At 30.5% G+C, this 9,793-nt stretch overlaps 1 protein-coding gene across 1 annotated transcript; it reads left to right on the forward strand.

Moving 5' to 3' along the window:
• The first annotated feature begins 6,035 nt into the window (after window positions 1–6,035).
• Window positions 6,036–6,790, forward strand: LOC18034686. Its single transcript, XM_006423986.2, has one exon. It carries the CDS (start codon window positions 6,113–6,115, stop codon window positions 6,575–6,577), a length of 465 nt encoding a protein of 154 aa, XP_006424049.1. The 5' UTR covers window positions 6,036–6,112; the 3' UTR covers window positions 6,578–6,790.
• The last annotated feature ends 3,003 nt before the right edge of the window (window positions 6,791–9,793 follow it).

Genomic DNA, 9,793 nt, shown 5'->3' on the forward strand with positions numbered 1-9,793 from the left:
GGTTTATTTTTATAAAGTAAAGCATTTTGTGGATTTGAGTAATTTGGACTTAAATGCTAAGTTTTGAAATCTTTGATTTTAATAAGTATTATTATTAAATTTCGGAGTTGGATGTTTTTACAAACATTTGAAATGTTTGGGCCATACTATAATTTATGAATATTTTAGACTAAAGTAAAAGGTTTTGAGAACTTTGAAAAATATGGGCATTATATTGAAAAGGACCTTTTTGCAAAATAATAATATCTTTGTGGCCATATCATAATTTTAAAAAGTTTTGGAAAGTCAACTATCCTTACGAAATTCTGAAATTGGGCCTATTTATAAAGTTTTATGATATTTTGGGCCATAGCATAATTATAAAAAGTTTTAGGCCAAAGTGTAATTTTAGTGAACAATGTTACTGCATCAAAATTAAAAAATAACGGTAATATCACTGTTCCTGAGCGGCTAACCGCTTGGGCGCGGGAATTTGCCTATAACGGCTAGTTTTCGGGCTTTAACTATAAAAACTCAACTCAAACTTCATTCTAAGAACTAATGCAAGCAAATATAAGATCATACAACATATATTGAGCTTCCAAAACGCAAATCATCATTTATTGAATCATTATTGAGCATAATTTGTTATCCACTCTTAAAGAGAATTTCATTATTGTGATTTTCATTTCTCATCAAATTGTGAGTGTATAAGTATGAGAAACACTTGGAGTAAAGAGATTGAGGAGATAATCTCTTGTTGTAAAGGTCCGTTGACACCTTAGAAGTCAATTGTAAACATTTGAAGCCTTTGGAGGTTTGGATAGTGAAATTCTCAAGCCGGGTGAGCTTGGAGGCGTGGACGTAGGCGGAGATAGCCGAACCACGTAAAAATCCCTGTATTTGTTTTCTCTTCCCTTACTCTTTTAATATTGTGATTGATTGAATTTATTATTTTTTATTTGATTAAGGCAATAGATTAAATTATTGTGCGAATCGTATTACATAAATTTTAAAATCTCAATTCACCCCCCCTCTTGGGTTGCATAACTTGTATTTCAAACGTGTCCCTAGTCTTTATATGAAATATCTCTTTTGGTCGAACATTATTTTTAGATAAATCAACCAATGTACTAACCTCTTCATTATTAAGTCTACCTGCAAATGAGTGTCCCTCGAGATGTTGTGCAACATGATGGTTATGCAATCCACAAATCACTTTTAACATCCAATCTTGATTATTCGCCCACATTTGCCCCTTTAATAAAAATGGACAGCCACACATTTTTGTTCCAATTGCATTAGTTCTTTTCTTCTTTTCCAAATTGTTATTCTGCTTATTTGCACCAGAACTTCTTTTGGGATGCACCACTTCTTTCACAAGGAAAACTTATCCTTAGTCTCCTTCCAATCACATTCAGGCAAGGTTTTTTAATGACAATCACAAGTCCATTTTTATGGGGAAATTTACCCATTTAACTACTTTCCAACTTTTAATATAAAAAAAGACCTCACTTTAGTTTTTCTTACAATAACAATCACTTACAAAGCTCTCGGACCAAACTATCTATAAATTCTCAAAACAAGACACACAAAAATTTCGCCCAATATTATCCAACTCCTAAGCAATGCTGAACATCTACACACACCACCAAAACACTCCTCATTTTACCTCTCCCACATTATCCAATTATCACTCAACCTCCATTTTATCTATCTCACATTCATCAAACTAATATATTTATCTAAGTATTGAAGACAAAATCAAGCAACATTTTGTCTCTTATTTTTTATTAGGTTTCATACAAAAGAACAATTGCTCATTTTATTACAATGTGGGTACATTAAATGGTTAATATGAGGTCATAGATTTATAAATTAATAAAATTTCGGCAAAATCTGATGAAAATGGGTTTTGAACGATGTTGAAGATGAAACCTAGAATCCAGGCGACAAGTACCTATCGCCCTAGTAACAAAACAATCGCCTAAGCTTAGAATGACTTGTCGACCCGAGCCATAGACTGTGTCGCCAGATTTTCCAAAGAGTTGTCTATTGCTTGGTTTAGTCAAGCATCATGTAAGTCTCGGAAAAATCGGGCGACAACATGTATCACCCAACCAAATCATGCTGTCACATATTTACATGGCTTGTGTCGCCCACGTTGCTCAGTCTCCCACGCCATGGATGGCCATTTTGGTTGGGTGATGGGGAGAAGCCACTCGCCTTGCCCAAGCTTGACATGGCCTAATTTTAGGCAATACGGGCAACCATCCATATTCTTGATTGGCCAACACACCAACCTTCTCTTTAAACTCAAAATAATTCTAAGTTTAGATCAATAATTTCTTAGAGGCATTTAAACAAACACTTGGTGTGCCATTTATTAAATATCTTAATCTTAAAAAAAACTCTCATATTTTCATACCTAATACACATCCTAGTGATTAACTATGATCAATGATGAACCAACCAGACATTTTAACAAAAATTTATTCTAAATTCATGAAAAAAACCAAGAAAGTACCTAAGCCACCGAAACCGTATGTGAAGGAACTTGCTGGAAGCAAAATAACTCACACACGCCACTAGAAGTGAAGGAAATCGCCACTGGAAGTGAAGGAACTCGGCGGAACTCAAGAAATGCCGAAAGTGAAGGAACTTTGTGTGGGTATAATTGGGGCAGTAGGAGTTGTTTTTAAGTGAATATTGGGCGAAATGTTTGTGTGTTTTGTTTTGAGAATTTAGGAGTAATTTGGTCCAAGAGCTTTGAAAGTGGTTGTTATTGTAAGAAAAACTGAAGTGAAGTCTTTTTTATATTAAAAGTTGGAAAGTGGTTAAATCGATAAATTTTCCATTTTTATCCCCAATGTCATGTGTCCATTAAATTAATTCTTCCTTATTGGTGAAAACCTACGACTAAGACAATAATATATTAATTAACCATACAAAGAAACACAAAGAAAAGAAAATTTATATAAGAAAATTCATTTAGCTTGATATCTCTTCAGTAGTGAATGCAACAGTGTAATCTATAACATCTACTTTATTATCAATAATGGCATCCACGGTAGAACTATCCTCCTTCACAATGATTATATAGATATTATGTAAAACTGAAGTGAAGTCTTTTTTTATATTAAAAGTTGGAAAGTGGTTAAATCGATAAATTTTCCATTTTTATCCCCAACATCATGTGTCCATTAAATTAATTCTTCCTTATTGGTGAAAACCTACAACTAAGACAATAATATATTAATTAACCATACAAAGAAACACAAAGAAAAGAAAATTTATATAAGAAAACTCATTTAACTTGATATCTCTTCAGTAGTGAATGCAACAGTGTAATCTATAACATCTACTTTATTATCAATAATGGCATCCACGGTAGAACTATCCTCCTTCACAATGATTATATAAATATTATGTAAGTTAATTCTTGAAACTCGAAGAATAGCAATTTATTCAACAATAATCAGTTGATAATTGTTAAGGGGATTTTTTTTAGCATTGTTCAACATTCTCCTTACCATTATAACTCGAAAATAACAATAAAATATTAACAAACTTACTTTTTCATTATCATCTTCTTCCGTTTGCTTCATTATTGTCTCCTAAATTTGAAACTCTTAAATTAGAGCTTAAGAAAGAAAGGAGAGTTTAAACTAGATACTGTTTAAAGAATTTTAAAACTCTTAAATAAAATATGGCGTATTAAGAATTTTTAAGGAGAAAATTTTATTTAACTTTAGAGTGGAAGTTTAATTAAAAATTATTCTATTATGTAATTTTAGTAAAAACTAAAATTATAAAATAATTAAAAATGTTTCAAGAGACATTTGGAGGGGCGCCAATAGCCCCATTCTAAAACACAAAAGACAAAACAAGGGTAAACTTTGGTAGCTGACAAAAAAAATTAACAATATCCATATTATATTCCAAAGTAAGTCAAGATTGTGGGTCCCGGTCAAAGGAGGATATGGCACATTCGTAAATGTTGAACGATGATAAACCGTGGTGTTTCAATGGCCACGTGTATTTGATTGAAACTATGAGTGAATTTAGAATTGAGGTGTTAGTAACTTTTAAGTTATAATTGCTATGAAAAAAATCTATAAATATGAAATAAAAATTAGTAATATATAGTAAATGTAAATTTTAAATAATAATTTTGATAAAATTATTAAAGATATAATAAATTTTTCATTATAAAAGTGAAAAATCGTATCAATATAACTTCCAAGTTACAGCAACTAATATTTACTAAATACTTTAGTATTGTTTCTTTTAAGCTACAGCTGACTAATTTCAATTCCAAACGCACCCTATATTTGGTCTTTTCTTGTTTGCTTGCATGTACTTATTATTATTATTATTATTGTACTTGTGACACAGATAAATTACACTCTAAACTTTACCAAGATTCTATATACATTCTATCATAATTCAAAAATTTTCAGAACATTAATTTAAAAATTCTACGCCCACAAATAAGTAGGAAAAAATTTGTTTCTAATCTATAAATTAACTTCACAACTACACACGAGTTAAAAAGTATTCCAAATAATATGTTTTTAATTAAAGAACAGAAGAAACATTGTTTTGTAATAATAATAATAATTGTAATCATAATTAGTGATATAATCTAATTATATGTTGATAAGTTTGGGTTTATGAGAGGATTTATCTTTACTTTACAAGGAGAAAATGGATTTTTAATTTGTGATTATTAAAATTATATCAGAACTCTTTTAAAATTAACCCTAAAAGTGTTAAGACATAAAAAAAAATGTTTTTTTTTTTAAAGAACACTTGGGAAAATAAGAATGTAAACAACAGCGTGTAGACTGTAGACATAAAATAATAATAATAAATTGAATTAGGTTTAAGCACAGATTATTTCATAATAAAAAATACTTCTGCCCTTCTTGGCTTCTTTCATAATAGATGTGGCCCTCATATCACTTTCTCTTCTAATCCAAGAAACAGCGTGTACACATAAAATATTTTCCACTTCTATTTTTTAATGGATCATAATTAATTTTTCCAAAATTGAAAAAAGAACAAATTCTGTCTTGGCCAAATAACATAGAGGTCTCCTTTTCTTTTATGATTTACCAAGTAAGGATGTCATTCATCCATTTGTATCAAATACACCCTAGCCTCGATCTAATGAAATAACTCATCATAAGGATGCATTACCAAATTTAACACAATCTATCACTACCGAGTAGCGACCATCGTTATACTTCTTCAACAATAATTTATAGGTATTACACCATCCATTATTGTTGGCCATCAATTTCAAGTTTTTACTTAAATCGTATTTAATTTTGTTGGTGTTCACGTCACCGAATATAAGTAACAATATAAATATCACTAAAGATTGAGGTATCGTTTATCAAAAAATAAAATTTAACGATTCAGTACCATAACTTAGCCCATAAAATAGTTGTGATTTTTTTTTTGGTCAATCTACGAGAGTGTGGGTGGTGACACCAGTAACTGACGATGAGTACAATGATTAAATCCATAAATTTTAACTTTTGTTAGAATATTAATGCAATTGTCAGTGATATTTGTATTGTTACCTAAATTTGACAATAAGGGTTTCGGATGTGTTTGGGATTGAGGTACTGTAACTTTTAAGCTATAGCTGCTGTAAGGTACAGCTGTCCAACTCAATCTCAAACGCACATTTAGAGACTATAGATTACAAAAATGACTATTTGCGGTTACTGAACCCAAGGAAGTGCAGAAAGAGTAACGCACATTGGTCTAGGTGCTCGTTTTACGGAAATTAATAATCTTCAGCTCTACTAAAGAAATTTGTAAAAATACAGAGATCTAAATGTTATAATCCCATTTTATAAATCAAAAAATTCGAAAAAAATAAAACTAAAAAAAGAAAACCTATCGATTTACGCGGCTTTGGGTATCGCCCGTTACAAAACAATCCGCAATTTCCGATTTTATACAGCTCTTATTTTAATTATTTTTATCTCTTCTTAAACTGCAGTTAGTTTCTTTTTTGGTCAATTTAAAAGGAAAAATAGTAACCAAGAAAAAAAAAGCAAAGCTTTAACGAAAGATCAAAGAAATTTCGATCATTTTGCCCTCAAGGCGGGGGATGGCGGGGCAAGGTTTGATACGCTCGCCGTCGCTGACGCAGCGTCGGCAACCGCTTTTGGCAAAAAATGGTCAAGAAAGGAGGGGGAATAAGTTCGGAGAGTTCGTCGGAGGGACGACCGCGGAGTGCGCGGCGGTGTGCTGCTGCTGCCCGTGCACGGTCATGAACCTCCTCGTGCTGGCCGTTTACAAGGTGCCGGCGGGACTGTGCAAGAAGGCGTGGAGGAAGCAGAGGAAACGGCACCGCATTGCGAGGAGGAAGCAGGTGGGGGGCCTCCTGATGGGTCCCACCACCGGTGGACCCAATGCGGAGGAGAAGGTGGCGCAGAAGGAGGAGTTGTTGGTAGCGGCGGCGGATCAGCAGGAGGGGGAGGATGAGAAAGCTGCTGAGTTGGAGAAGGCGATGTGGGACCGCTTTCATGGAGGCGGGTTTTGGAGGAGTCCATCTCAGAAAGAAAAAGAATAAACGACGCCGTTTCCTTCCTTAAAAGTAAATATTAATATTATAATTGTTATACTGATAACTGTACCAAAAATTGCACGTGCAAGAACTGTTCGGTTAGAGGATCTTTTGATAGGGTAAGATCAGGTGCAGAGTTTGTTTGTATAGAAAATTATCATATATTGTTCCAATGTTTTGAGGTCCAATTACATTACATGTATAACAAATTTACCTTCTTCGGCTTTAATCTTTAATCTTTACAGACCTTGCATCAAAATTTTGATTTTGATGTAAGGATTCTCTTCTGCGATTCATTTAAATCCTTTTTAAGTTTTTCTTTTTCTTTTTTCCTGTTAAAATGGATAAACATATTGTTATGGTTTTACACGTCACACGAGATCGCTTTTGAGACGGACAATCACTTTTTTTTACAAATATTAAAAATTTGTGTGATCATTTTTCAAACAAGGAATCTTGTGTGACTATTTCTGAAAATGAAAACAAAATCAAGTTTGTATGTTCTGTAAAAGATTTATGTGATCATTTTTAAAATTAATAAGGGTCTATGTGAGACTATTTTGTCAAGCTATGGATTTTTTTTTTCTTGTTAAAGAGTATTTGAATATTTACATTCAAAATAAAATAAATATTTAGATTTAATATTGTACGCCAACGATTTCTTAGTTGAGTTGGTAAGACACGTCTCACCTCTTTCTTGAGGTTGAGGGTGAGTCTTTCCGTAAGTGTGAGAGTTTATATATTTGTTATTTTCTTTAGTTTCAAATTTTCAGACTGGATTTCAATTTTAATATGTCGAGACAAGTTACAACAAATATAACGGACTATATTTATCAATATTTTTATTGTACTATAGAATTAAAGAAAAACAAAAGCCCCTTGAATTAAGTGTTTAACAACAAAATTTCGTGTATAGGTAATTTTATGTTATTTTTATGTTTCACAATAAAAACTTGTTTATATTTTTCAATATTTGTTTGCTAACCTACCATAGGCGGATTTGCTGTGTACGCTGTCTGTTTTGTGGCTGGATTTATGCCTTGCAAATCAGTCTATCGTAGCCTAATTGCCAGGTAACGTGTATCCATCTCGTATTGCCTAATGTTGGACTTTTGAGATTCTTTAATTTTATTTAATTATCAAAAATCTCTCAAGTTGGATGTTATATAACTACTATTAAGAGTGTATTTTATCATATTCTTCTATATATTGAAGATTATGTGTGTTTGGTTTCGTATTTGATATAATTTTATTCGTGTTGGGTTTGTGCATGTTTGATTGACTTAACAGAACTCACGTATATGTAGAATAAGTAACATTATCATTAAAATAATAAATAAATGAAAGACTGAACAAAATAAAAAAAAAATTAATTATAGGAGGATTTTTATTTTTTGAACATAACAATTTCTTGAATTTAACCTTTTTTTTTCATTTGTTACTTATTCTTCACAAACTGATTCGTAAGGCCACTATTTGTCAACTTTCCTTTCACTTGTTCGTGTTCTTTTTATTCTGTGCCTTGAATTTGGACACCACATATTTCGAACTCTGTTTGTTGATTAGCTTGGATTCAATTCATGTTGTTGAATGTGACACATGAGAAATATTGTTGTAAAAATTGCCTAATTTGTATTATCATCGACATCCACTTGAAAAGATTTCAAGGATTAATTGATTTTGATCCTTTAGATATCAATTAGCAATGCAGATAGTATCACTGTCCTTTTCAAAAGGGGTAGATATATCTCCCTCATAAATATATTTTTCGAATATTAATAGTGGTAGATAAATAAATAGGATTTGAGTTGTGCTATAATAATATAATGTTGTAAATATTAAATTTTGGATTGTAAAAACATATAGGGATTAAAAAATAAAAATAAAAATGAAGGGTTTTGACCTCATTAAACTTGAATGAGGAGAATTTTAAGCGTTCAAATCCCACTGTCGTGTGATTGATCTAAATGAGTATAAAGACTTTTATGAACTTTGTTTCTAAAAGTTTTATATTGCAACGTGAAACATGTTATAGATGATGTAGATACAAAAACTGAGAAGTAAATTTTTTAGAAATATTATTAAATCCTCCATCTCTATATTCAAAATGAATAATTTATATTGATGTAAGACATAGAACCAGTTTGGTAATGTTGTAGTTTTTAAAATAATTATTATTAGTTGTGTTGTAGAAATAATTAACTGTGCATAAATTAGTTAAACATTTTGTAAAATTTATTTTTTAAGGTGCCATGAGTTTTAAAAGCAACTGTATGTGTTTGGTAAATTTTATTATTAAACTGTTATAAGAATATAAATAACTGAATTAAATATAATGTTAAATAAAATTTATTTAAATACACACACATACTAATTGATGACTAAACTAAATTTTTTATATTATTAATTTCATTTTTTTTGTTATCTCAATATAATTGGTAATAATAATAATCTATTTAAAGTTAATGATTTATCTCCTAATTAATGCAGATAATTTTAAACTTTTATAATATATATTAAAATATATATGGAATTACATTAAGTATAAAAATGGTTCTCAAATTTATATTTTTAAAAGTTACTCCTTCCCTAGTTTTCAAAACCTACTGTAGGATGAGGGTGATTTTGTAAAAATTGATTTCTAAAAAAATTTATCAAACATTAAAATTAACTTTTAACTTTTTAAAATTATATTTAAACCTTCCAAAATAATCCCAAACAAGCCCATAGTATGTTAGGAGTAACTTAAAAGAAATTGCGTAACTTATGTTACTATAATTGATGTCTGATTGAGATTTTTTAGAGAGATTTTAGAGTATTTTTGTCATACCTACACCTACTTTATGCATATATGATATACGCGTGTGTATGAATTAAATATAACTTCTAATTGCATGATGATTTTTTAAAAATAAATATATATATGTCATACATGTATTAAATAAGTATAGTACAATACAAATATTCGATAATCTCTCAACTTTTTTATACAACTTTGATAAATTGGTCAAATTTTCTCTGGCTATGGCTGTGGGGTCCATTATATTTTCGCCTAATTCTGCTACTTTAGGAACCAAAAAACGTTAGATGTTATTTCCTTAAACTACGAGAAAACTTGTTCTATTTTATACTTTTCTAGAAATCCGGCTTTAAGCTTTCGTTTTACATGTTTTATTTATTTTCATTTCATTATTTTATTAGGCAAATAATCAAAATCTAGCT

This window comes from Citrus clementina, unplaced genomic scaffold, assembly GCF_000493195.1.
Source record: "Citrus clementina cultivar Clemenules unplaced genomic scaffold, Citrus_clementina_v1.0 scaffold_8, whole genome shotgun sequence".
NCBI lineage: Eukaryota > Viridiplantae > Streptophyta > Magnoliopsida > Sapindales > Rutaceae > Citrus > Citrus x clementina.

What these genes read in the sequence shown, in the direction of transcription:
- LOC18034686 (XM_006423986.2), top strand. Translation starts at nt 6,113, where the DNA reads ATGGCGGGGCAAGGTTTGATACGCTCGCCGTCGCTGACGCAGCGTCGG.